The sequence below is a fragment of the Juglans regia genome, chromosome 14 (assembly GCF_001411555.2).
Source record: "Juglans regia cultivar Chandler chromosome 14, Walnut 2.0, whole genome shotgun sequence".
Lineage (NCBI taxonomy): Eukaryota > Viridiplantae > Streptophyta > Magnoliopsida > Fagales > Juglandaceae > Juglans > Juglans regia.
In genome coordinates, this window is record NC_049914.1 from 2,785,837 (window position 1) to 2,813,237 (window position 27,401).

Genomic DNA, 27,401 nt, shown 5'->3' on the forward strand with positions numbered 1-27,401 from the left:
AGATATTTTTGGGATAAAGAAGGGGTACGAGGAAACGACGTCGTGGCAACTCCAAAACCCTTTCCCTTTTCCGCGCTTCGCATTAACACCCCGCAGTCTCTTCTCTCAAGTATTTCTTGCACACACCATCAACCGAGCTGCTTCTCCCTCGCTGTTCTAATACATTCCAGAGACATCCGGAGAAAAACAGGGATACCGTAGACACTTTTGGTAATCTCCTTCCCCTTTCTCTGCATCCTCAGATCTAACCTAGGGTTTTTGTTTCCACTTGCCTCTCTAACTTAGACATACACACACACACGCTCTCTCTCTCTCTCTCTCAGTTGAGCCAGTGAGATGGGAATCACATCACAAACTCCTGATATTCTTGGCGATCGCCAGTCCGGTCAGGACGTTCGCACACAAAACGGTACTCTCTACCTGACGGAAAGACTTTGCCTCTTGATCTTTAAGTTCTGATTTTTTTAAAAAAATTTCGTGCAATTTGTAAAGGAACTGACTTAGGGTTTTGTTCGGTTGGTAATGTTGGCGCGGCGTAATAGTGATGGCGTGTGGAGCAGTCGCTAACATTGTCAAATCGTCGCTAGGTCCCGTTGGACTTGACAAGGTATTGCTGCTGGCATGCTTCTACTTCTACTGTTGCCGATGCCGCTTCTCTTTTTGCAATGTTGGTTGTTGCTGTTAGGATTCACTTTGTTATCTTGAAATATCTAATTATAGGGTTTGCCGGCACCATCTAACATGCTCATATATTTACTTATAAAAAATATATATATATTATTTGGAATATGCTTGTGAACTATTTCATCTATAAAGTGCTCAAAACTTTATATTTTATTTTTTACATTTTAAAAGTAACAAAAAGGACATGAGATTTTGACTTGAAATTTGATATGCGTGTCTGGTATAGACAAAGATGTATTTAAAGCAAAGTTTTACAGTTTCTGTGGCCGTTTTGGTTAAGGCACTAGAGCGAAATATTTCGGTACCGGTACCGTTTCGGGTATCGTTTCGGGATAGTCTATATATAATAAATTAATTATATATGTATAAATTATATTTCAAAATAACATCAATGCAAGTCTTAAAAAGTTAAAACACATATTTATAAAACTCAATAATACTTCTAAGTTTTCAATCCAACTATTTAAAAAAAAAAAAATCTGTCATCTTCATCACGAAAAGGAGAGTAGGGATTTGATTTTCAGTCATCGAGAAAAGGGGATTAAAAAAATTCAGAAAATAGTCTTTAGATGTGTGAATCGGAGTGAAAATTACAAAAAAGTCAGAATTTTTATATTAATTACAAAAATCCACTAATTTCAGCCGGTACACCGAAAACATTGACCGAAACGCACTGCTATGAAACACATACCTTCCCTGTACCGGTCACTACCTCGGCACGGTATTTAAAATTTTGATTTAAAGGGCTAATATTAATCCAATTCAAAGTGATTGAGTGGTTTAAAATGTGTGCTTTCATGTGTTTTTTTAACTCGAGAGGGGTGCCAAACCCATCAACTATTTAGAAGATTGTAGTAATACAGTATTTCTCTTTATAAATAATTGATTGTGGTAATAGTTTAAAAGCTACTTATCAAAAAAGTAATACAATTAAAACTCTGAAGTGCATCTCAAAGTTTTTGCTTCGTTTTTGGATATTAATTAAGAGAGCTGTTGCTGACATACCTTTTTTCACTGTTCATTGCAAAGCGTTATATTAGTCTGTGTTGTTTTGTCAAAAGTGTTTCATTTGAGTTTCTTCTTCATTGATTGTTTGTTTTAGATGCTCGTTGATGATATTGGTGATGTGACAATTACTAACGATGGTGCTACAATACTCAAGATGTTAGAAGTTGAGCACCCTGCTGCCAAGGTGGAGAAACAGTCACATCTTGCTCATTTCTTTCTCTTATGTTCTTGTCTTGGTGTCTGCGTGTGCTTTCCTACAGATCTGTCAGATGCTTGATTTTTGTTTTTGTGGTCTGCAGGTGCTTGTGGAGTTGGCTGAGCTTCAAGATCGCGAAGTTGGAGACGGGACAACTTCAGTGGTCATCATAGCTGCAGAGCTGCTGAAGGTAAGTGAAGGCAGTCTATTCAAAACAATATTAAAAATTGATGTGCAATATGATCTTTCTCATGAAAATCACGCACAGTAAAATTTGACCAAGAAATTAATTTCATGATGAAGAAAATGATATGTCAAAACTAACCATAAAGAAATAACTATTGCATAATTGAAAATTAAGTGTCAAATTAATGGTTGATCAGTATCTATTGAAGAAATAAAGCAATTCATTCCATAGAAAAATTCAAATACTCAATTAGTTTTGCCAGACTTAAAACTGGGACCTTCTTCAAAATTACATTTTGAATGACCTTGCTCCGACTTCACAAATGCTTTAACTATTTCTTGAAAACCCCACTAAGTGGCAAGCTTAAAACTTTATAAAAAATTTAACCTCCACACAATTTTGTAAAATTATTGTGGGGGCAAATCCGCTCCCCCATTTGTACATAGCTTCACCTGTGTGCTATCTTATGGTCTGATGGATGAGATTTAATAGAATATTTTTTATAATTTTGCAGAGAGCAAATGATTTGGTGAGGAATAATATTCATCCTACGTCTATAATTAGTGGATACCGAGTGAGTGCCTCTCTCTCTCTCTCTCTCTCTCTATATATATATATATATATCTCTACCACCCTGCCCTTTGTAATCAATTTACACTAAATGGGTGTATCTTTTTGGGTCGTAATTTAAGTGCATATTGTGACTTGTTATTTTGTACTTATAGTTGATGCTCCATATTTGTATATATTTTTAATGTGAATAGCTTGCTATGAGGGAGGCATGCAAATATGTGGAGGAAAAATTGGCGGTGAAGGTAAGATCTTGTGAACTTTTCTTTGAAAGTTGTTAAAAGGTAAACATGTGTAGATGATATTGCCTAACACATTAATCTAGTCGTACCAAGATCTTAAAAACATAGACTTGAAAGGGGTCTCAGCTTCCATGAACATAATAATGCATAAAGGAACTGTACACCAAATTCCCCCTTGTGGGGCTACCAAATTTCCATTTACAAGCAGCAAGTACCTCAAGGACCATATAGGCATCACCAAAGGACTCCCTTAAAGAAACTAGTGAGATTGTACGTCAAGTCTTACAGGATGAGCCAACCTCCAGCACATTCTATCTTTTCCTCCACTTGAAGGATAATCAGAGCAAAACACCCCCAAACATGGAATCCCCGTAATCTTTACTCACAATTCTACGGTCATGACTAGGTGATGCTCTTGTATATGTCCCGTGTACTTGGGCTATGATGGCCTATCAATAAAATTTGTTTTCTGATAAAAAAAAAATCTTCACTCACAATTTTGGTAGGCCCTCAAAAAGCAAAAGAGTATAGTCTTTACCTTCTCTTCCCGAAAAGCACAACAATATGAAACTATAGAAGTATCTCTAATCCTTAGCTGGAAAAAATAAAGGTGGAAATAAATCCTTCAAAGACTTGCATAACACATTATGCCAAATTAATGTGTAATACCATTTTTTAGTACCCTGAATTTGGTATAAGAGGGGGGTGAATGGGATCCTTTATTGTTTAAGAGGGTGGAATTCTTAAGATTTATTATGATTCTAAAGAGCTCCAATTTCCAATCTTGACTAGTTATTTCGGAGTATAAGTCCATATGTGGTTTGGGCTTCTTTGGGTCGCTACAATTTCCTTAAACAAATTTAACAATTTTTGCCAAGAAGATGGCCCCTTTTCATTTTTTTCTGTGTCAATTCTTTGGCTAAGCTATGATGATCTGATAAGATAGTTTCCTTGATTTTTCTAGGTTGAAAAGCTTGGAAAAGATTCTCTAACAAACTGTGCCAAGACCAGCATGTCCTCAAAGTTGATAGCTGGTGACAGTGACTTCTTTGCAAATTTGGTATACTTTTATGTTGGGAAGCGCAGTTATTTTGTTCCTAGAATCTGGATATTAGTAACATTGTGGTGATTGTTTCCATACTTGACCAAGCGATCTGTGCATTTTGTTCCTTTGGTGAGCCTCTTGTGTGTTTTATTGATATAGGTATTTGATGTGTTTATAGGTTGTTGATGCCGTACAAGCTGTTAAAATGACAAATGTACGGGGGGAAGTCAGATACCCAATCAAGGTAGGTTGTGAGTTCTCCGTATCTTGTTAATGAAAGGCTATGTGCTATGCACATATCATTGGAGGAAATTTGGAATCTGTTAGATTATTATTGGATATTGCAAGTTCCTTTAAAACTACATGCTAGTAAAATCATTAGCCTCATATGGCTCAACCTACTTTTCGTGCTTTTAGTTACTGGATTTGAAAGTTGTAACCACCTGGTTGCTCCTGTCTTGTCCCAGGGAATTAATATTTTGAAAGCTCATGGAAAAAGTGCAAAAGAAAGCTATCTTTTGAATGGATATGCTCTAAATACGGGCCGTGCTGCCCAAGGAATGCCAACTAGAGTTGCCCCTGCAAAGATTGCCTGTCTTGACTTTAATCTTCAGAAGACAAAGATGCAAATGGGTGTCCAAGTATTAGTCAGTGATCCGAGGGAGCTTGAAAAAATTCGTGAAAGGTGATGGAATAATGGAAAGTATTTATTTTAGATTAATAATTGTCATTACTTTATTTAGTGTGTTCTGCACAACTAAAAGAATCTTTTATGCTTTATGCTTATGACGCTTGTTGTCTGACAATTTTACTCGCTGATTATTTATGGTTCTCAAGATGAAAACATTAAATGCTTGTCTATGATTTTGCTTATGTGGCACTGATGTTACAAGTGTGTTAACAGAGAAGCCAATATGACAAAAGAACGAATTGAAAAACTGCTGAAGGCTGGAGCCAATGTTGTTCTGACTACAAAAGGGATTGATGACATGGCACTCAAGGCAAGTTTGTGGATATTTGATTCCCCAACTTCCCATCAGTGTGCCAGTGTTGTTTGCTGCCACTGAATTGGCTGGTGTGATTGTTGGCAGTCTCTCCCTTGCTTTCACCTTACCTGAACATGGTTGTGTGTATTGGTATATAGTCTTCTTTTTTGTTGGCATGACTCAAAGGGTCAGTTATTTTTTGGTTTTATCGTGATTATTACCATGTTACAGGGGCTTGGGAAGATAATTTTGGATTAGTATTTGAAATGTGTGAAACACCAAGTATTAGGAAATTGGAAGGATAAAATGTTACGATTCCAACTTTCATGGTCCAAACTAAAATGAAGTTTATAGAAACATGGTGTGATTGACCTGGAAGTATTCCTCACTTTGAGATATCCATATAGCATAGGAAATATTTGAGGACCCATGGTAGTTCTATTATTTTCTTTCATAGAGGTATTCTTGATCTGCTGTAGTGTCTAAGCTGATCACTGTACTTACTGGTGGGAAAAAGATTACTCTAGTTGGTGGCTGATATTTTTTTGAAGGAGTTTGTGGTGTGTTTTACTTCTGGTCAATGCATACTGTCACACAACCAGATTTAAATTTATTGTGGGGATGATCAATTTTCTATTGTTTCAGTACTTTGTTGAGGCTGGAGCTATTGCTGTAAGACGTGTTCGTAAAGAGGATATGCGCCATGTTGCCAAGGCGACTGGTGCAACGCAGGTAAATTCTTAGCCTTTTCTAGTTTGCTTTGACATGGACTTATTGTAACGCAATCATGGATGTACCAAGGGCAATTGGTTCTTTGGAGATATTGTGATGGTGATCTTTCCTAATCTGCAGTCAAAATAACTTTTTAATGGTGAAAGAACAATACTTCTTGCGCTTTGAATATCTGTTATCAAAATGTATTATTGTTTATATCCACATTAGGGTCTCTCCTTTTAACAAAGGAGCCCCAAGCTAGGATTCTTTCCTAGGACGCATGGACACTTCAATACCCTTCATATCAGCGTCCAATACGTATAGGACATTGACGTGGTAGGTTGTATCATAAATGCAAAAATTTTTTTTTTTTTTTGTATTGAAAATGCATGGGACACAGCTAGACACATGCAGGACGCCTTTGGGGCAATAGAGTTTGCGATTCTCTCTCTCTCTATCTCTCAGAGGATCCTTTCCTAGGAAGCACGGACATGTCAAAAGCCCTGCATTTCTGATTTATTCAATTTTGACCTTTTAAAAGATTAATGGCTATTTGTGGGCATAAGCTTATTCTTGACCAGAAAATTTATGCTTTGGATTTTGGATGTGGACTTGCATTATGCAACAAAAAAATAAATAAAAAAATAAACTTATCATGTAATGGTGTATCATTGTATTTATGATTGCATGTATATATTGGCATGTCTACATTTGAATATGATTACCACCATTGTTGGCTCTTGAAGTTTCCTTTCAGATATTAATATAGTTGCAAAATAGATTGAAGCATATCTGAATAAGATTGCTTAATTTGAGAGGTTTGCTTAGTTGAGGCTGTGTATGCAGTTTTATTTTAGTGGTATATGTGTTGACTTTTGTTCTTTGATGCATATTTACGATAGTTTTACTATAATTCGGGATAGGCTAAACATTATTATTTTGCTGATGCTTGTGTACAATTGATGGGCAGGTCTCAACATTTGCCGATATGGAAGGAGAAGAATCATTTGATTCATCACTTCTTGGATATGCAGATGAAGTTGTTGAGGAGCGCATTGCTGATGATGATGTGATTATGATAAAGGGGACTAAAACTACAAGTGCGGTGGGTGATTTATTGTAACTTTTGATTTTTTTATATTACACTTCTTTTTTATAGGTATATATAGCGATTCATACGCACTTCTCAATGCCTAAATCCGATTGCTTGCATTTTTTGTAGAATTCTTTCAGACCAATGAGTTCTATATCCGTTTGAGTGTGTAGGAGCTTGCAATAATATAAATCAACTTATCAAAAAGAATGCAACTTGATGTAGTAGTTTGCAATTATGAGCATTATTTTCATGCATAGTACCTTCTGATGTTTTGTTTCTTTTTTGTTTTTCCCTTTTTTTTCAACATACTCTCTCTAGGTTTCCTTGATCCTCAGAGGTGCAAATGACTATATGCTTGATGAGATGGAGAGGGCTCTGCATGATGCTCTGTCTATTGTTAAAAGGACACTTGAATCCAATACGGTAAACTTTTGCACTCTAATATGTGATTGTGATTTTCAACTCTTGAATGTGCTGTTTCTTTGTGTTGCTCATTGTCATGAGCAAAGTTGTGGTGGGATGATTTATGAGCTGGAAAATAATACCTACAAAAAAAATGAGCTGGAAAATAATACATGTTGAAATTTTGGTGCGCATTGTGTTCCAACATTTGGTACCTTTAAGCAATTAGATTACTGGCTCTTGTAGCCAAAGCGACGTAGAGAACAAATCAACAAATGCCTATGCCACTAAAATACAGGCAGATAGAGGCAATCGATCAACTGAAAGCTTTACTTTAGATAAAATAGAAGCCCAATATCAACGTGGAATAGATAAACTGGAAATAACTCGTTAAAAAAGCTTCATACCATCATTGTGGCTTTTGTTTTTCCTATTCATATTCTCCATCGCCCTATTGCAACACAGGTGGTAGCGGGTGGAGGTGCAGTCGAGGCTGCTCTGTCCGGGTATTTGGAGTGCCTTGCTACAACTTTAGGATCCCGTGAGCAGTTGGCAATTGCTGAATTTGCTGAATCACTGTTGATCATACCAAAGGTTTGCTATTATTTATGGATGCATGATGTAACTCCATCCCCAGCTATAACAATAATAACCTATATTTGGTCCAGGTGCTCGCTGTCAATGCTGCGAAGGATGCCACCGAATTAGTTGCGAAACTAAGGGCTTACCATACCATAGCACAAACGAAAGCCGATAAGAAGCATTTGTCTAGGTATTTGTTTTGGATATATTTTGTGAGTGGCATTTTACATTAAACCAATGTTTATCTCCTCTGCAATTTCTTCTTCACTGAAACATGTTGCATATAAAGTTCACATCCGATGAGGTGGTTATAGCATCTCGTCTGATGTGGGTTACAGTTAATTCTATTTCAGCTCAACAGTTCTGAAACTTGTATGCACAAGGTTACATTATATCAATATCATTCTATTGTTTGAGGGACACCATATACTGCTACCTTTTTTGGTTGGGGTGGAGAGAGAGAGAGATCATAACATGGATCTCTTGCGGTCTGACCTGAGTGCTCTTTAGTAAAATATTGCATGAAACTTTTTCCCTTGTTGATGTGTCGCTCACTAATTGCTCTAGCTGTCGCTTAAAATTATTGCAGCATGGGACTGGACCTTTTGAAGGGAGCTGTTCGTAACAACTTAGAAGCTGGAGTCATTGAGCCTGCAATGAGTAAAGTGAAGATAATTCAGGTAAACATAATAGAACATATATAAATGGTTTAACCAACTTATGACAGTTTTACAAATGACTCCTTAGAGTTGTTTCCTAAAATTTTGCGTTTTCCAGTTTGCAACTGAAGCAGCCATAACAATTCTTCGAATTGATGACATGATCAAGCTTGTCAAAGATGAGAGTCAAAATGATGAGGATTAGGATTGGTTTTTGTTTGTGAAAAGAGGGGGTTTGTTGCAGACGACTTTCTGGTATCATGTTTCTACAAGCAAAAATGCTTTATTTTATTTTTGGCTTAGGCAATCTTTCTTTCAATTGTATGGTTTTGTATTTTTGCAGCTTCTAATTTTGTTGAATGGCATGCTCTGCTAATATTTTAAAGCTAAGCACTTTTATCAAGATTTTGATATAGAAATGAAAGCTTCAGCGAAGACGCCCAAATCTTTGGTTTCTTTGGTTGGTTCTTGGCTTTTTGGTTCAGATCGGCCCGACCTGACCTGACCTGACCTCCCAGGGTTTTGATTATTGCTTTGTATCTGGTTTTGTATATTAGGGCTATTTCTCCTCTCCTCCTCGTTTGATGGGGATTCACTTGATTTGTAAATAAGTAAAAAAGAAAGTTTTTAAAATTATTTAATATCACAGAAGGAGATGATAAAAGGGAGATAATCAATAGGATGATGAATAGCATTTTTCTTTTGTGAATCATGTGCCTTAAAACTTGATGGTTTTCTTTCTTTCATCTTTCCCAGCTCTAAAGCTTCGCTCCTTTTAACTTAAAATGTTTGAGCAAATCCCCAAGTCTTCCTCCCTAATTGGTCTGAAGATATTTGAAACTCTCTTGTATCTCTCACTCGCTCTTAAGGGTATCATCCGGATGGATCAGGCATTTGTTGTGCTCTGCCTTTCTCGTGGAATTCTGTCACACACATGGTATATAACCCTCCTGTGATATTAAATTATAACTTTGTCAATAATGCACATGTAATAATTACTCTCTACATGTGAGTAGGCCTCAACTCCTTCCCGGGTGTTTAGTTGGTCTTCAGTTGGATTAAGACGCATGTGGACGACCCATTCAGAAGAAGACACGAAATCACTCCCAAGCTGAAAACCAACTTGGCCTCGATTACTATCAGAAAAACCTTGCATACAGAAGTTCGACTTCTTACAAAAATTAAACGAGAAAAGTAGGCAAATAAACGCCAAGGGATTTGAGTTTTCGCATTGGCTTGCTTATTATTGCCCATTTTAAGGTTATTGAATGCCCAAACTTCATTCTTGAGTTTTATAAGTTGACCAGACCCTGAATATAATAGTTAGAACCCACATGGCCCACCTTTCTGATAAACTAATGTCCATTTTTTTTTTAAGATTTGCTTAATTAGCTTGTTTCGGTTAAGGAGAACATTGAGATTTGAGAGGTACATGATATGTCAAGTGAAATAGGAGCATGTATTCTCAATGCAGGTCTATATGATGAATCATGGGATTCAACATATTATGTTGGGTCTCTCTTTCGGGCAAAAATTTGATACACTGGATTAATATATATATATATATATATAATTTTAAAATCTTTTAAAATCATATTTAATCGTGTCAACTATACGAGAATGTGACCGTATCAGTCTGTAAGTATCATGACTCTTTTTTAAATTATGTAATTATTTAAAAAATAAAAAATAAAAATACGTATTGAAAAATGGCATTTGCAACCCATAGTAATCTAAGAGCATAAGAATATGTGCAAATGCATCTGTATACGAAGTGTTATTTTTGTGATAGAGCTGTCTCCCATCTCATGCACATTCCATGTGAGAAAGTGGACCTCTCTTATTTTGTCTATTTTTTTAAAATGAAATGATTGATCATTTTATTTTTCTTACCCAAAAACAAATTTAAAAGGAATGAATATTCGCAGATAAGGCCGAACCAATAAATAATCATGGTTTTTATAATCCCACAAGGTTTAATGAATGAACACATGAGCATGCACGTGCAGTCTGTGGCTTCGGGATCACCATTTTTCTGCCGTGTCACGTGATTCGAGGTCTCTTCCACCAATGCCAAAACCTTTTTAATAATATTAATATCTCACCAAAAATTTACAGCTATTCAATGGCAGTTATTTTCCTTTATAAAGTAATATTACATGATTATCAACTACGGAAATAGAAAATGATAGGTGGTCCCATGATTTTGATTCTTGTGGTTATCCTTCATGTATTTTAATTTTTTTTAATAGATAAGAAATTTATTATTAGTAATTTTGTATGTTTTAAAAAGGATGTTAACAAATGTTTGAAAGAAAAAAAATAAAAATAAAAATGCAAATGCACATCCTATCATTACCTTTTTTTTTAATTTTTAATTTGTCAGCTAACATTTACGATGAGTAGGTAATTCAAATTATTACGATAATATATTAAAAACATACATATTTTATTTTCATATATTGTTGTTTTTTTTAATTCATATTATTATTTTATAATTTATTTTCAAATAATAAATAAAATCATGCCACTCTATTGAAAATTAATTTTAATATTATAAAAATACCTTCCATTTTACATAAAGTTCTAAAACAGTTATAAAATTATCATTTTCCTATTATAAAATTCAGACATACTAATCAAATAATCAACGCAACATTACTGGTTTCTATCAACAATATCTATTTGCTGCATATTATAATCAATGGATTTTTATATGATAATTTAAATATCAGGTGCTTTTCTATATATATATATATATATCATCCTTTATATAATAAATACTATTTGGTCATGGCATTTGCCACTGGCCACATTAACTTTTCTAACGGAGTATATTTGTTTAAAGTAATGTTAGTTATAAGTTTTAAATAGATAAATTTTATACATACTTATTAAAAAAATATATACTAATGACCTTATTTTTTTTATTTTTTTTATAAAAAAATAGCACCAACTTTTCTACAAAACATTACTCATTTGTTTATACCAAACTCATTGAATAAAACTTAAGTCTGGTTTGTCTTCGTATAAGAAATGAGATAAAAATTAAAAATTAAATAAAATATTATTAAAATATATTTTTTAATTTAAAATTTAAAAAAATTAAATTATTTATTATATTTTATATAAAAATTTAAAATAATTATAATAATTAAATAAAATGAAATAAGAAAATTTTGAACATTGGGAATTTCATATGAATTTTTGTATCCGAAGAAAATTGAAATACTAAAATTTATCCTAATTATTAATCTGTTAACAAAGGGTAGGTAAAGGTGGTGTATGGATAATTAGGCTGACGTGGTAAGAAATCCAGGCTGGCTGTAAAATTGTGTTGGATAATAGTACTACTTTTTATAACTTTTGTTTTTTTCTTTCAAAAAGAAAGAGAACACGTCAGATCAGACTATCAATCAAATCAATGTAAATCAGAACGGCACCGTACGGTCCGGCGGTACTAAAAATGAGTACAAAAAGTTATCGACGGTCCCACAACGTACGCCACCGTCGACACAACCCTACCCTCTGCTTCTGCTCACAACAACACGTGCCTCTCTTTATTTATTATTATTATTATTATTAACAAATCGTCCTTTTGGCCCTTTCCTTGTTTTTGTTTTAAATAAATTTCTAATTTTCTATACCAAAGTTGCCAGCTGGAACTCGTTGTCGGTGCTTCTGTCAGCTCAGCTGGATGTATATATATCGGACTCATAAAAGTCTCAACCCAACGTAACGGTCCACTCTTTTAATCTCTTCTCACGTTAACCTTCGTATCGTAAATTTATTACATCATTTTTTTTAATTAATAAATTTTAAAATATGATGTAATATTAATATTGTTCCTCTTTTTTTTTTTTTTTTTTAAGGAGACAAATGTCAATATTAAGATCTCTTTACTTTTGCAGTTAGATGGTAGGAGATGAGAGTAAATTAAAATTAAAAATTAAATAAAATATTATTAGATTATATTTGTTTAATATTATTTTTATTTTAAAATTTTAAAAAATTGAATTATTTTATTTTATATAAAAATTTAATAAAATTATAATAATTAAATACAAGACCTAAGAGGCCACACGAAAATAATTGAAGCTAGCTAGCTATATATATGGGGTGGTTGGGGGCTAATGTTGGGTTAGTGCATGCAAGGGTTTGTTTGTAGGGGTTGTCTAATTTGAATGATGTCTCTCGATCTATTTATAGGGTTTTCATGAGGCTAGAGGAGGAGGTAAATTGGATTAAATTTGAATAGGAAAATGTTGAGCGAATATGCATGCTGCATGATAGGTGTAAAATGAAGTTAATGGTTGAAAGATATAGAAGAGAGACTGCACTGACATGTTTGATTAATTTATCCTGTGAAAAACAAAAGGGGTAGGAAATTTTCTGATCACAAGCTCCAAAGTAAGTACTGTTCATAGCATGGCCAATGTAAAATGAAACCCATGAGTGAATTAAAGGTAGAGAGAAGACTGCACAAAGATGGTGAGAAGCATGTTTGATTAACCTTACTTGTGGAATGAAAGGGATGGGGAAAGTTCGAACAAAACTCCAAAGTCTTGATATTATATAGTATATGGTTAAAATTCTGAAATGCAGTTGAATTAGATAGGAGAAAATTAAAGAAGAATTAAAAGGAGACCTTCTAGGAATACAGTTGAGAAATATATATATATATATATATTTTATATGATAATGCGGAAGGGTATGGTGGGTGCAAAAAACAGGCAAAAATGGGGGAAAAGAAAAGAGAAAAAAAAAGCATATGCATATGCATGTGTAGGTGTGTGGCCATTTGTCCATGATTGCATGAAAGCATCCATGCACTTGGCCCTTCCCATCTCACCCCCCATTAAAATAATGCCCCCCGCACACCTATCCGTTTGCACAATGAATTGAGATATAGCACAGACAGAGATGGCAATTAAGAAATCCCTCTAGAGATCTCTTATCTATCTCTCTGCAGTGCAGAGTGCAGTGGAGCTGAGTGCATCGTCGCTCCCTGCACGTTCATCTGCCCCCTCCCCCCTTCACTTCCCTTATCATATACTCTATATCTTTAACCCCCCCCCCCTCTCTCTCTTCTCAGACCCAGAGAACTGTGGTAGAGCCAGAGCCAGAGAGACCCAACCATATAGAATTTCACCATATTTTCCGTTTCTTTTGTGATCTGTTTGGAAATAATGGACATGTATGGAGTGTCATCGAGTGCAGCAGACTGCAGCTTCCCCGTAGACGACCTTCTGGACTTCTCCAACGACGAGATTTTCTCCTCCTCCGATTCGCTCCACCTGCACCACCCTCATTACCTTCCTCCCCCTCTTGAAAACCAGCCCAACAACCACCGCCTCTCGCAACCCACCAACAACGACCACCCCACCCACTTCTCCGCCGACTTTACCAACAACCTCTGCGTCCCTGTAAGCACCCACACCTCTCTCCCCCGCAATGTTTTTCAAGTTTTTTGTTTATTAAGAATTATCAGCAGCAAATTACTTTTGAAAGGTTATTGTTTTTGTGTAAGGCGAAAGTGCTTCTATTATTGAATTTAGAACGCAAGTTTCTGTTGTAGTCTGTCTCCAAAAGCTGGGAAATTATGTGCTTTTTGATTGTTAACCAACCAGGACGTGTGCTTTCTTTGATATCTCATTTCGCTATTATTTCAGTAAATTTGAATGTTTTCGGTTCCGATTGTGGCGCAGAGCGACGATGCGGCCGAGCTCGAGTGGCTTTCGCAGTTCGTAGACGACTCGTTCACCGATTTCCCGGCCAACAAACTCGCCGGAAACGTCTTCTTCCCATCCGACGCGTCGTTATCCGGCAGCAGAGCAGCCCGCGCTAAACGCTCCAAAGCACCGACCCATTCCACCACCACCTGGACCTCCTCCCCGGAGCCTGATTCTCCAGCTGCAGGAGGAATGAGACCGAAAATGAAGAACGCAAGAGCCGGGGGAGAGGGAGAAGTACGAAGGTGCTCGCACTGCGCGTCGGAGAAGACTCCGCAGTGGCGAACGGGCCCACTGGGGCCAAAGACCCTGTGTAACGCGTGTGGGGTTCGATACAAGTCGGGTCGTCTGGTACCGGAGTACCGACCGGCTGCGAGCCCGACGTTCGTGCTGACTCAGCACTCAAACTCTCACCGCAAAGTAATGGAACTCCGGCGGCAGAAGGAGCTAATGAGGCTGCAGCAGCAGCAACTACAACAACAGCGTCACCACCACCATCGTGACTTTGAGGTCTGCTGACGTGTCGTATCGCAAAAAAAAAAAAAAAAACCCTGTGATAATGTGAATTGAATGCTCGTCTGTGGATTATGCTATCATAACTCTCTAAGTTCAATTCTAATTTTTTTCTTAAGAGAAAAAAATGGAGTCTTTACGTTGTTTTTTCCTTTTTCGTTTCTAACGCTCTGCTCCGAGAACTCTGAGAGAAAGAGTGTGAAGTTGGTGTGATAAGAGAGGAGTTTCCACGTGATACACTGGCAGACGAGGCTGGCTGACCCAATATTCTGTCTTTCTCCTCCTCTCTCTCTCTCTCTCTCTCTCTCTGAATTTAATCTCTGCGTAAAAAATGAGGGAGGGAGGTGATGGTGGGACGCACGCAGTGGATTGTGTTGAGAATCTGAGATGGTGGTCGTGGGCCTATTTTGTGAGTCTTGAGAGCTGAGTCGTTTTTAATGGTCCGCCGAAGGAGTGGGATCTAAGGGCCCAAACTGTCTAAGGACCAACTCTGGAGAAACCCAGCCCAGGTTAAGGGAGCAAGAGCGAGAATCCCTTTCCAGAGAGCCAGAGAGAGAGAGAGAGAGAGAGAGAATTTGAGTTTGGGTTTAAGGAAGGAGAAAATATACTTACAACTGTGAATTACGTAACCGTCGCGTAATTGTTTTGAAAAAAATAAATAAAACATGAGATCCACATGAAAAAAATAAATTTTTTAATAGTAGATCCCACTCTTTTTCAAAACGACTACACGGTGATTACGTACTTCACGTTTGTATGTAGAATTACTCGGAAGGAAGATACTGACCGGTACTAGAGACTAGAGAATGCCAGAGAGTTTTTACCTTCCAAATTGTTTTTTAATTACTATGTAGCACTTTAGTTTCAACCACCAGACAGCCACAAATCATAGAAATGCATAAATAGAAAGGTACGTACGTGGTTTGGACTCATCTGGTTCCCAATGTGGTACGAACCATAAAGTAATAGCAAACCGAAGGCAAGGCAGGAAGGTAAGCAAACCGTTTCCCCAATTCAAGGCTCCTGCCTCCTGGATAGAAAATGCCTCTCCTTTTCTGGGAAGTATGTTTAATGGGTTGGGAAGCTCTGTATTGTGTTGCACAACCCCAATTTATGCTCTGTATTCATCACAACCCCAACCTTTAAATATTGGACCTGATGATGATATATTGAATAAACGACTATAAAAGTAGAGCTAGGAAACAATCAATAAGAATACTTATATCAAAAACATTGATTGAATTTTGGAGCTCTGTTGTAGGCCGTTGGAATATATGCCTGCAGCAGAACTGTGTACAACTCTTTTATAATGTAATCCGAATGTGGGGGCACGCATCTCCTCTTCAAAAAACCGTATGTGGGGGAATCGGGATTGTAAACAAAAATACCTCGCCTTTCGCAAAACACAAAATGAAAGAAAAAAATAACGTTCCAATGATTGAATTTATTTCTGACTGAATATATCTCCTCTCTCTCAGGTTACATAAAGGTTATTCCATCTGTAAAATGCATGCAACAAGAGAATGGCAGCTGTAGAATTCTCAAACCGAGATTCCATAATCACTTATTTTTGAGACCTGCTTCGTCAAAGTTTTCCTCTCTCGCTTTGCCTCGGATGCAAGATTAGAAACCTGCCAACCAAACAGTCCAACATAAGCACGCAGAGAATAGTTAGAAGGAAGCAATTATAACTTCTAGCTCTTTTACTTTTAAGTAGATGTAGAAGTTTTCGAGTTATAATTAGTTTTTTTAAGTTCATGGGATAGATAGGAAGAGTTTCTGTATAGGTAAAATGTATCCCGCATAACGATTCATTGGAGAATTTAGTTTTAATTAGGATGTCTTACTTCATAATATTTGTTAGGAAATTTTAATGGAACACCCACTGTGATTTGACCTTTTTGATCTAGCACCTTGTGCCTTTTTTTTAAGCAATAAACTGCATGTGCTATGCGTTTATTAGAAATAGAGAAATGATATTTGTAGTCATTGAGTACTCAAGTGCCGCGCACTCATTTTCAAAAAAAGTGAGTAGATAACCCACATGAAAAAATTAATTTTGTAATGATGGACCCCACTCTTTTTCAAAATAAGTGTACGGCACTTGCATAACCCATAATTGTATCTATCATTAATCAAGTTTTTTTTAAAATAGTTTTTTAGAAAATAATAAATATATTATTATAATTAAAAATTATTTTTATTTCTATTTATTAAAAAAAATTAACAGCCACTTGTGGTGTCACTAGGCCAGGTTCTGGCCACCAAACTAAAAATCAGTTTCTAATTATAAAAATATATTTATTGTTTTAAAAAAAAACATTATTTTTTAAAAAATAACTCGCCATGTGGCACTCTATGATTGGTCTATGTGGTTTCAGTTAACAGTGATGGATGGAGGCTCCTATTTTTTCTAAGAGGAATGCAATGCATCAGCCACTATTCACTCTCACACCCCATATTTATAACTTTTTTATAGGGTGTAGAGATGTTTTTTATAGAGTATGAGCATGTTTTTCATAGGGTGTGGGGTAATAAATAGTGGTTGATAAAAATAATTTTTCTTCTTCTAATAAACATAGCACAGGGGGTTATTGTTAAAAAAAAAACGCATAGGCTGCTAGATCAAAATAGGCCAAAGCAAGAAGGTGTCCCACCAAAGTTTCCCATTTGTTATCTTCCAAAAATTTTAATTTGTAGAAGAGAGGAACGATGAAAGGATCCTTTTTTGGGAAATAATGGTGAAAGGATTCAATGAAAAACTTACCTGTGACCGGAACAAAGATGCTTCTCTTCTAGGAAGTTCTCCTAGAATATCTTTTAATCCTAACAAAGACAATGTGGAGACAACATAAGCAGGCTGTTTCATCCACAGTTTCAACGTGCTAAATCTAAACAATTTACAGATTATATTTGCATACCTCCAGCTTGTCTTTCAATCTTATGAGCCGAGCGGATCACACCCTGAATCTGCTTTCCTGCTTGTCTGTAATGGAATAGGAAAAGTTTCAACAGGACATAGCAATGAAACTTATGTGATGAAAAATGGGGTAAACTACATAAACTGCTATCCATTGAATCATTATAACTGCAAACCTGAGTTTTGTTATTCCACGTTTCAGTACCTCTTCTCCATCTACCGCCATCTTCTGAAAACAGTGATCATATACACCATGAATTGCATCTTTTGTAATTGCTTGGATTAGTTATGATCAACGAGCAGTCAATAGAGCAAAATGCAAACAAATAACTCCAGATTTACTGTGAAGTGGGTGAGGTATCTCATTTTTTGGGAAGATAATATGGTATGAAAATTGATCAGAATAGAGAGGACAGCCTGCTGTGGTTGCGACCAAATAACTTCAGATTTACTGTGAAATCTTTTTATAAGGCATTAATTAGTCAGGGCATTAAAGACTATCCCTGGAAATGTATTTAGAGGGCAAAGGTGCCTAGCAAGGTTGTTTTTTTCTGTTGGTTGGTGTCTCTAGGGAAAATATTAACAACGGATAATTTGAGGAAGAAAGGTTTATTTGTGGTTGATTGGTGTTTTATGTATAAGAAGGATGGTGAATCTGTTAACCATCTTTTTCTTCACTATGAGGTTTTGACAATATTGTGGAATGATATTTAGCAAGAGTAAGCATTGCTTGGATGATGCCTAAGCATGTGGTGGATTTTTTGGCTTGCTGGCAAGGTTCAGTGGGATGTAGAGGCAGTGCAGCTGTGTGGAGGATGATTCCCATATGTTTGTTTTGGTGCTTATGGCTAGAAAGAAATGGGAGGTGTTTTGAAGATTGTGAACGTTATGGGGGAGTTTTGGGATTTTTTCTTTAGCACTTTTAAGTTTTTAGGTGAAGAATCTTGTAAGGGATGGTCATATTTGTAATGTTTTATTTTAGTACTGTTTTGCTTTAGCTTGTATACAGGTGTACTCACTTGTATACATCCTGTGTACTTGGGCTATTATACCTATTTTACTTGGAATAAAATCTCTTATTAACTATATAAAAAAAAAAAAAAAAAAAGAGCAAAATGCAATTAAAAAAAAAACCAATCGGGCATACTGAACCATTGGAGTTTTGTACCTATTAATCTTTTTTTGATAAGTGACCTATTAATCTTACCTTGTTATGTCAAGAGAGTACCCAACATCTATCTACTTTTTGGTTGGTTGCAACTGATGAATTCCAGTGAATATGCCTTGTTAAATGAGAATTTCCAGCTAACATATTAACATGAAGGTCAAACATTTCTGTGTCCCCCCCTCCCTCTCCAAATTATTACTTTGTTAATTTTGCTGAATATGCGTTCCTTTAGCTCCCATGTGGTATTCCAGATTCTTCTTTGCAACACAAAAGCTGCCTGCTCCCTTCTATTGAGTTTTTTTAAGGTCTACATGAACAACAAATTATATCAACCAAAGAAAAATAAAGAGGAAATGCCCAAATTGGCTAGTTCTAATGACTATTCTTCATCTTTGGCTTGAAATGGCTTCTACAATTTTAAAGAATACTTATTTGTGTTTCCAAGAAACAAAATTGCATGTTATTGATAGAAGAATCATTCATAGTTTGTGGGGGTGTCCTTTTGTGGGCTGGTCTTATTTGGTTTCTATGGGAGCTTCAGGCGGCATTCTTTGAATGTGGGATAAAAAAGTGGTTGAAGCAGTTGAGGAGTGTATTGGGAATTTTTCGGTCGCTAGTTTATTTAAAAATGTTGAAGATAGGTGGGAGTGGGCTTTTGTAGGCACCTATGGACCAAACATGGATAGAGATAGGAGAAGACTTTGGGAGGAATTGGCGGGTTTATATTATTTATGGGATGTGTCGTGGTGTATGGGTGGGGATTTCAATATTACTCGTTTTCCCAATGAGCGATCAGGGAGTTATCGCAACTCCTTGGCCATGGAGGAGTTCTTTGAGTTCATATTTGATTTGGACCTCATGGATCTTCCCCTTGTCGGGAGCGAGTTCACATGATCAAATAGCCGAGGTTGGTCTAGATTGGATAGGTTCTTTGTCTCTCCTTCATGGGAGGCCCACTTTCGGAGCTGTGTCAAAAGCGGTTGCCCTGAGTTTGCTCAGATCATTTTCCTATTTTGTTAGACTATGGCAGTGTTTATGGGGGACGCCGGTATTTCAAGTTTGAAAATATGTAGTTAGCAACTTATTAGTTCACAGGTACTCTCAGTTTCATTCTTGCAGGTAAGCTTAAGGTTTTGAAGCAAGATTTAAAAAAGTGAAACTTTGAAGTTTTTGGTAGGGTTGATGACCAGAAGACTACCCTTATGGAGGAGCTTTAGGAGTTAGAGGGGACGGAATTTTTGGGAGACACCTCGGAGGAGGTATTATTGAGAAAGAGTTTGGTTGTGACGGAACTGGAGAGGGTGTTGTTGATGGAGGAGACTTCGTGGCGAAAAAAATTTAGGGCCCTCTGGCTAAAAGAAGGTGATAAATGTACGAAATTCTTCTATAAAGTGGCAAATTCACATAGGCGTAGCAATTCTATTGAGACACTTCATTATGTACTCAAGTGCTCACTTCCCCCTCTGAATTAGAAAACCATATTGTGCATTATTAAAAGAACCTCCTCGCGGAACCGGCCTGCTGGAGGCCAAAGCTTGATGATTTTTTGTTTGAGTCTATTGATCCACAGAGTGCGAGTTGGTTGAAAAGACCTTTTGATGAAGATGAGATTTATAAGGTCATTTGCGGTATGGCTAAGGACAAAGCGCCGGATCCAGATGGTTTTTCGATGAGGTTCTTTCAAGTTTGTTGGGATATTGTGAAATGTGATGTTATGTAGGTTTTCCTTGAATTCCAACTCTTTCAAGAAGTTTGAGAAATGCCTCGATGCGACGTTCATTGCTCTCATGCCAAAAAAACATGGGGCTACGGTAGTTAAGGATTTCCGCCCCATAAGCTTTGTGAGTGGGGTGTACAAGATCATTTCGAAAGTTCTTGCTAACCGGCTAAGCCCGGTATTGGAACAAATTATTTCTAAGCCTCAAAATGCATTTGTTCGAAGAAGACAAATCCTTGACTCGGTTCTTATTACCAATGAGTGCTTGAATCATAGGTTGCGGGAGAGAGTTCCAGGTAAGCTTGATATGGAAAAAACATATGATAATGTGAATTGAGAATTTCTTTTATACTTGCTTGGAAGGTGCGGCTTTGGTGATAAGTGGATTTCATGGATTCGACATTGTGTCTCTACGGCTCACTTCTCGATGTTAGTTAATGGCACCCCTGCTGTTTTTTTAACAGTTCTCGTGGAATGAGACAAGGGGACCCATTGTCTCCTTTTCTTTTTGTTATTGTTATGGCGGCACTTGGCCGAATGGTGAAGGCTGCTGTGGGAGGAGGTTTTTTCTCTAGATTTTCAATGGGTAATGGTACTAATGGCTCTATTATATCTCACATCCCTTATTGCAGATGATACTCTCTTTTTTTGTGAAGTGGATCCTAGCCAGATTCAAACTTTACAAGCACTTTTGTTAGAGCATTAGCATTGGTTTATGCATATGCAAAATTACCTCTTTTGCATAACCACTTTACCATTCAAGCAAAATTTTCACATTGACTTATGCATATTTGAGACAAAATAATAATAAAATATTATTATTTCATTTTTTGCTGAAATCAATTTTTTTATATATATATTTTGCAATTAGCATCAACTACATACATTTGACATTAATAATACAAATTGCAATAATAAAAAATATAATTTTTTTATATATTATATTAAAAATATAATAAAATGAAAAAAATATATATAATATATTATAATAATAAAATGAATGTGCAAGTGAAAGTTTATTGTATCGTTGAAGGAGGGAGAAAATGAAAGGATTGTAAGAGAGAAAGTGGGAGGAGAGAGAAATAATGATTAAAATATGTTTTGGAGAGTGAATTATAGTTATCCAAATTTAAATAATCATTGTTCATAGCTAACTAAATATTTGGATATGCATAAGCTAATGTAGATAATTTTATAATCATATTATACAAATATGACTTTGCATATACATATGCATAGTCCAATGTAGATGCTCATGTTTTGAAGCCGCGCAAGGGCTTAAGCCTTGGTAAGTCCGAGATAGTTGTGGTGGGCGTGGTGCCCAATATAAATAGCCTCACAAGCCTTTTGGATTGTAAAGTGTCTTCTTTGCCTATGAAATATTTGGGGCGACTTTTAAGGCTACAACTATTTAGGATGGGGTTGTGGAGAAAATAGATAAAAAGTTGGCTGGTTGAAAACGGTTATATTTATTGAAAGGGGGTCAACTCACTTTAATTAAGAGCACGTTAACTAACCTCCCCACTAATTTTTTTATCTCTATTTCCTTTGCTTGTAGGGGTGGCAAATAGGATTGAAAAATTATTCCGGGCTTTTTTTTTTTTTTTGGGGGGGGGGGAATGGGGGAGGAAACAAAAGTCCATCTTGTTAAGTGGAAGAAAATTTGCTCTCCAATTTTGAATGGTGGCTTGGGAGTGTGCAACTTGAGGACTTTAAATAAAGTTTTGTTGGGAAAATGGTTATGGAAGTACCACTTGGAGGAGGATTCGATGTGGAAGGAAATTATTGACTCTAGACACGGAAGTGCTTGGGGGGGCTAGTGCTCCAACGAAGTGAGGGGGTATGGCGTGGGCTTATGGAAATTTATTAGGAGGGGATGGCAGAGTTTCAAAAATCATATCCGTTTTGTGGGTGGAGGGCACCAGAATAAGGTTTTGGCTTGATGTTTGGTGTGGAGATTGCGCTCTTGATAAGGCCTTTCCAGCTCTCTATCACATCGCAACGAATAGAGATGCTTTTGTGGCGGATCTGAGGGTATTTTCTCATAGTTCTCACCAGTGGAATGAATGTCCTATTTAATAGGGATTTTCATGATTGGGAATTGCACACCGTTTCAAAAATTTTCAGGTTGATATACTCCACGGGAAATACTACAGCACAGAGGGATAGGATGCAGTGGAGGTCCAATGGCAGCAAGAAGTGTACAGTCAGAGAGTATTACAAAATATTGGCATCACAAGGTAATGGTCCCTTCCCTTGGAAGAATATTTGAAGGTCTCGTGTGCCTTCTAAAGTAGCTTTCTTCATATGGACTGCTGCTCTGGGGAAGATTTTGACCACGGACAACTTGAAGAAGATGGGGCTTATTGTGATAGATTGGTACTACTTGTGTAAAACGCAAGGAGAATCAGTGAATCACTTATTATTGCATTGTGAGGTGACAAAAGTGTTGTGGGATGGCTTATCAAAAAAAAAAACAAGTGTTCTGGGATGAGATCTTTAGAAGAGTTGATGTCGCTTGGGTAATGCCATTGAAGGTGGTTGATTTACTGGCTTATTGGAAGGAGATTCAAGGATGTCCTCAAGTGGCGGCAGTGTGGAAGATGATTCCATTGTGCATTGTGTGGTGTTGGACGGAAAGGAATGAGCGGTGCTTTGAAGATAGGGAGCGCACCATGGTAGAGCGTCAGAATTTTTTTGTACACACATTACTGCTTTGGTTTTCAGCCATTGTCCTTAATGGGGACAATGCTCATGACTTCCTGTCTTTAATCTATCGTTTCTAGAATGTATTTAGGCCTTTTGTATACCTCATGTGTATACAGGCTATGCCTATTTCATTCGTATCAATAAAAAAAATCTACCTTTTACTTATAAAAAAAATACTTATTGGTGTTTAAATCATTCATATGCTTCTCCTCCAAATGATTCACCCAATCTCTGCTAGGGGAACATTCTCTGCAAAACTCCTCCCCTTCCATAGTTGTTTAAGATAATAGCCATGATAAGTCTATTTAGTCTACTCATAAATTCCTAAAATATAGAATAAAGGAGCACCCTACAAAGGTTTTTAGAGACGGATTGTCTTGATTTAAGTTTGTTTTTCGACTAGATCAGCTTAATTTAAACGGAGTCATTACCAACCTCTGCTTAAATAATCAAATATGAAACTTCACATGCGTTCAGATTCTTGAAGATAGGTTTCTTGATTATTTTTTTGTTTTTGGAGGCTCTACTAGTGAACACGCCTAGCATTGACTAGGCTGGATATTCATCATAACAATGTCTTAAACCAATGATGCTTCTATTTGGCAGACATAGCTTCACTGCCATCCATTGCTTTTTTTTTTATAGGTAAAATAAAATTCTATTGAATCAATTGAATAGGCGTAGCCCAAGTACACGGGATGTGCGAGAGGAGATTCTTAAGGTCTTCAGTAATCCTTATAATGCCTTAAAGCTTTGCTCATTTCTTTCTCTCAACATGCACTACATCAAACAAACTGACATCAAAGTCTTAAGGTCATTTTTTTCCTATCTATGCAGATGATGCTTATGAAAAATCCTCCAAACTCGTTGTGATGTGGCTTTAAACCTTTGAGCCTCTGTTTGCTCTCTATCTCTAGTTTGTGTTGGGTGCTTTGGGCCTCAGCATATACCTATTAAAATGTTGAAGGTTTAAGATGCTCAACGCTTATATGAATGCAATTTGCCAAGCATTCAACCCCAGTATCTGGTCAAACTTTAGAATGGGCCAAGCCCATCGTACTTTTGGGATTTCCATGCTATAACTAAAAGGATGTGATAAAGTTTGTGTCTACAAAACTCTATATAGTTGGAGAGCAGGGTTTTCTCTTGTAAATATGTTAAAATGTTATGCTTAGCATAGGGCAATTGTGTGAAGTTGTTTGATACTCCCAGCAGCATCCTTTTACAAAAGCATGGCCCTTCTTTCTCGGCATAATTTATCTCATCAATGCAGTTACAAAATGCACACACCAAGCTAGTCTTGTCTTTAAAGGGTGGCAGAGAGAGTATGACCTAAAAAGTAGCGGATGCATGACACAATAAAAAATATTCAATTCTTATCAATTCATCATCATCAAACATTTTTAATATTCAATTTCTCATATCAATAAGGAGTGACAAGAAACCAAACGGTTACCTCCAATGTTTCACTTTCAGCTTTCAGACTATCAATTGATTTCTGCAAATCCTTTACTCGAGTATCAGCTCTGGAAAGTATGGCCTGCACCCAAAAATGAAGGCAGAGGTAAATCTCCGAACAGCATACACAATAGGTTAAATTATAGGGCAATAACTTAGGGTTCTCGATAACAAATGCAAAGGATTGATGGGAATACAGTTGTAGCAAGTGAGTTCTTCTTGCCTTCCACTGGAGAGGGGGTAGCCAATCTTGGAAACTTGGAATATTGATTTGAGAGCTTAAAAGAAAATGAAAGTTTGGGGTTCATTTTTGTTTTTTTTTTTAATAAGTTTGGGGTTCATTTTTTTAAGAGACGTTGAGCTTCCCACATGAGATTTCATCTCCCTGCAGACGTATTTGGGGTAAAGTTAACAGAAAAGTTGCTCTCTCTTTTTTGCACTATGGATAATTTGATCAAGAGGAATATCACTTTTGTGAAAAAGTATTATGTATCTAAACTAGTAAAGAATCAATTGACCATTTATTGACATATTGCTCACCAAACATTGGACAAATCGACGGTAGACAGCAAGCAGTAATACAAGTTATATAAAAAGTTATGCCACGTGAGTTGAGTTATGACCATAAAATATAATAGCATTGTGAATGCTGAAGCCACTGTATGAAAAATTCATTTTCATGGTAAACACCCTAATTACATATTTTATATTTACACATGAATTGGAAATAAGCATTCACTTTCGCAAAATTTGTGATTCCAACTGGACTACTGAGATGTGCTGGTAGCCACAGCTGTGCTTACCTCTTGACTCAGAAAAAGGCGCATAGCCTTATAGCGTGCTCTATAGTACAAAGAATGCCATGGCCCTGCAGGAAATTAGCCAATAACCATTAGATCACATTCAGTACAATGTTTAAATCCTTCAGAATGGATCTAACTCTAATGTGCCCAGCAGCATATTTAGCATTGGAATTTGGGTGCAATAAAAAACTTTCTTCGTGAATGTTCTTGAGCAAACCGAAGTTGAAATAATTGTGGGAAAACTCAGAAATTTCATGTCCATCTACAGGAGCGAAATCTGAAATATCTGACAGATAATTGTTTTAGCTACTGAAATATGGACAACATCTAATATAAAAAAAAATGAATAAAATGGTCTATAGAACTTTGAACCGTACTTTGCAGTACCATTAAACCTAAGCCAGCGCCAGCGGCAACCCCACTCGTAATAACAGGATGTGAAGCTGCAATGACAACACCCTCTGCATAAACAGAGCGAAAAAAGACGCCATCAAATACTAAAAACATAATATAATGAGAGAGTCATGGTTGTATGGAACAATCACCACAAAAGACTGAAATCAATACTAACCTTTAATCTTTCCAAAAAACACTTCCTCGTAAGAAGCATACTCAGACTTCAGATCTTGCAAAGAATCCTACACCCAGATTTTCAGCTGCTATAACATCTACATCTTTATAATACATGAAAACGTGAACTATTACTAATTTGCTATGTAATCTCTTGTTTTCGCCTAATACTTTGTTTGCTTGCAGATATACCAGGATCTTCTTCTTTTTTTCATTTTTTTGGTTATATTTTATCTGAACTCAAAATAATTGGAAAATAAATTAATCCATGACACATAATACTTTTTCGATAATTGATAAACACATTTTCTATGATTAGAAATTAGAATTGACGAACACGTGAAACTAATCCATAATTTTGTTCTTTTTATTTCCTCGTTTATCTCGAAATTTAGGAAACTTAGGAAATTTAGGAATTAGATTATTACAAATTTCTCGAACATATATACTTCTGTCCCACGATATCATCAGCGGCAAGTAGACTTACGTTTTTGCCAAGAGGTGGAAATCTCGACATAAACTTTTTGATAAGTAACATGTTTCAGTGTTCCGTGGTCCAACTTAGCCCGAATCGTAAAAACCCCAACTTTGCTATTATTATTTTTTTCTCTTTTCCTTTTATTTTCTCCCCAAACAAGCAGAGGAAAAAGAGGAGATGATGAGTTGAGGAAATTTACGATGGTCTGGTGTAAATGGGCGGTGGAAGTGGACCGGATTTCGGAGAGGCGGGACTTGGAGGCTTCCACAGCGGAATCGATGGCCTCTTCGACGGCCTTCTGGTATAGCTGGGCTTGTTGGACTGCGTATTCGACCCACGGCATCGTTTCACCTAGGTTTTTCGTGATGGTGCTGCCTATAGAGTAGTCGCTGAATGGTGGGGTTGGCATGGCTTCCGATGATTCCGCAACCGTCGCTATTGTTTTGGGGTTCATCGATCTTCAGTATCACTCTCTCTCTCTGAATCTGGGCTCGAATGACCCTAACGATCTGTTGTCGTAACGGGCCGAATAGTACCTACTACCCGACTCGCCCTTTTTTGTTTGTATTTTTTCACAAACTTATTAGATGTCGCGTACTTTACCGAAGAATAATTCTAGTATTCTCCATATTTTTATATTATATGTGTAATATTTACCATTCTATAGACCATTTTTATATTATATGTGTAATAAAAATATGTCTATTTTGTTTTTTGACCATTCTCTTGAAAGGAATTTTCTTTGCAGTTACTTCATAGTGACTCTGCCGGTAGAGAATGTACGAGCCTTCCATTATGAGGTTGCTTTTATGGGTAAATTGCATTGGAGATATGTGGGAGGAGAATGATGGTGATGCGTTGGAGCTTATTAATACTAGCATTACTTTTTCTATATACATATACAAAATCACATATTTTAAAGATTAATTTTACATATCAAGAAAAATTCTCACATTTTATTA

The 27,401-nt window shown here is 36.5% G+C and overlaps 3 protein-coding genes across 4 annotated transcripts; 2 read left to right on the forward strand and 1 right to left on the reverse strand.

Annotated features, from left to right (window-relative positions):
- The first annotated feature begins 49 nt into the window (after nt 1-49).
- On the forward strand, nt 50-8,825 carry LOC109016030 (T-complex protein 1 subunit alpha). Its single transcript, XM_018998500.2, has 18 exons — nt 50-210; nt 324-409; nt 543-607; nt 1,787-1,876; nt 1,992-2,078; nt 2,590-2,649; nt 2,840-2,890; nt 3,852-3,947; nt 4,111-4,176; nt 4,400-4,617; nt 4,837-4,933; nt 5,564-5,650; nt 6,603-6,737; nt 7,047-7,151; nt 7,596-7,724; nt 7,799-7,902; nt 8,302-8,392; nt 8,490-8,825. Exons 2-18 carry the CDS (start codon nt 337-339, stop codon nt 8,574-8,576), a joined length of 1,641 nt encoding a protein of 546 aa, XP_018854045.1. The 5' UTR covers nt 50-210; nt 324-336; the 3' UTR covers nt 8,577-8,825.
- Nucleotides 8,826-13,282: 4,457 nt separating this feature from the next.
- Nucleotides 13,283-14,699, forward strand: LOC109016019 (GATA transcription factor 4). The gene is made up of 2 exons (XM_018998490.2): nt 13,283-13,797; nt 14,080-14,699. Exons 1-2 carry the CDS (start codon nt 13,561-13,563, stop codon nt 14,620-14,622), a joined length of 780 nt encoding a protein of 259 aa, XP_018854035.1. The 5' UTR covers nt 13,283-13,560; the 3' UTR covers nt 14,623-14,699.
- Nucleotides 14,700-15,812: 1,113 nt separating this feature from the next.
- On the reverse strand, nt 15,813-26,993 carry LOC109016002. Of its 2 annotated transcripts, none has more exons than XM_018998473.2 (9): nt 26,639-26,992; nt 25,963-26,029; nt 25,769-25,852; nt 25,392-25,456; nt 24,587-24,670; nt 17,713-17,765; nt 17,538-17,602; nt 17,384-17,442; nt 15,813-16,247 (listed from the first exon to the last, which is right to left on the reverse strand). In XM_018998473.2, the coding sequence occupies exons 1-9, from the start codon at nt 26,891-26,893 to the stop codon at nt 16,158-16,160; spliced, it is 822 nt and encodes a 273-aa protein (XP_018854018.1). In that variant the 5' UTR covers nt 26,894-26,992; the 3' UTR covers nt 15,813-16,157. The 2 variants fall into 2 exon arrangements, with proteins under 2 accessions (XP_018854018.1, XP_018854026.1); XM_018998481.2 differs by having other exon boundaries at nt 16,041-16,247; nt 17,713-17,762; nt 26,639-26,993.
- Nucleotides 26,994-27,401: the final 408 nt, after the last annotated feature.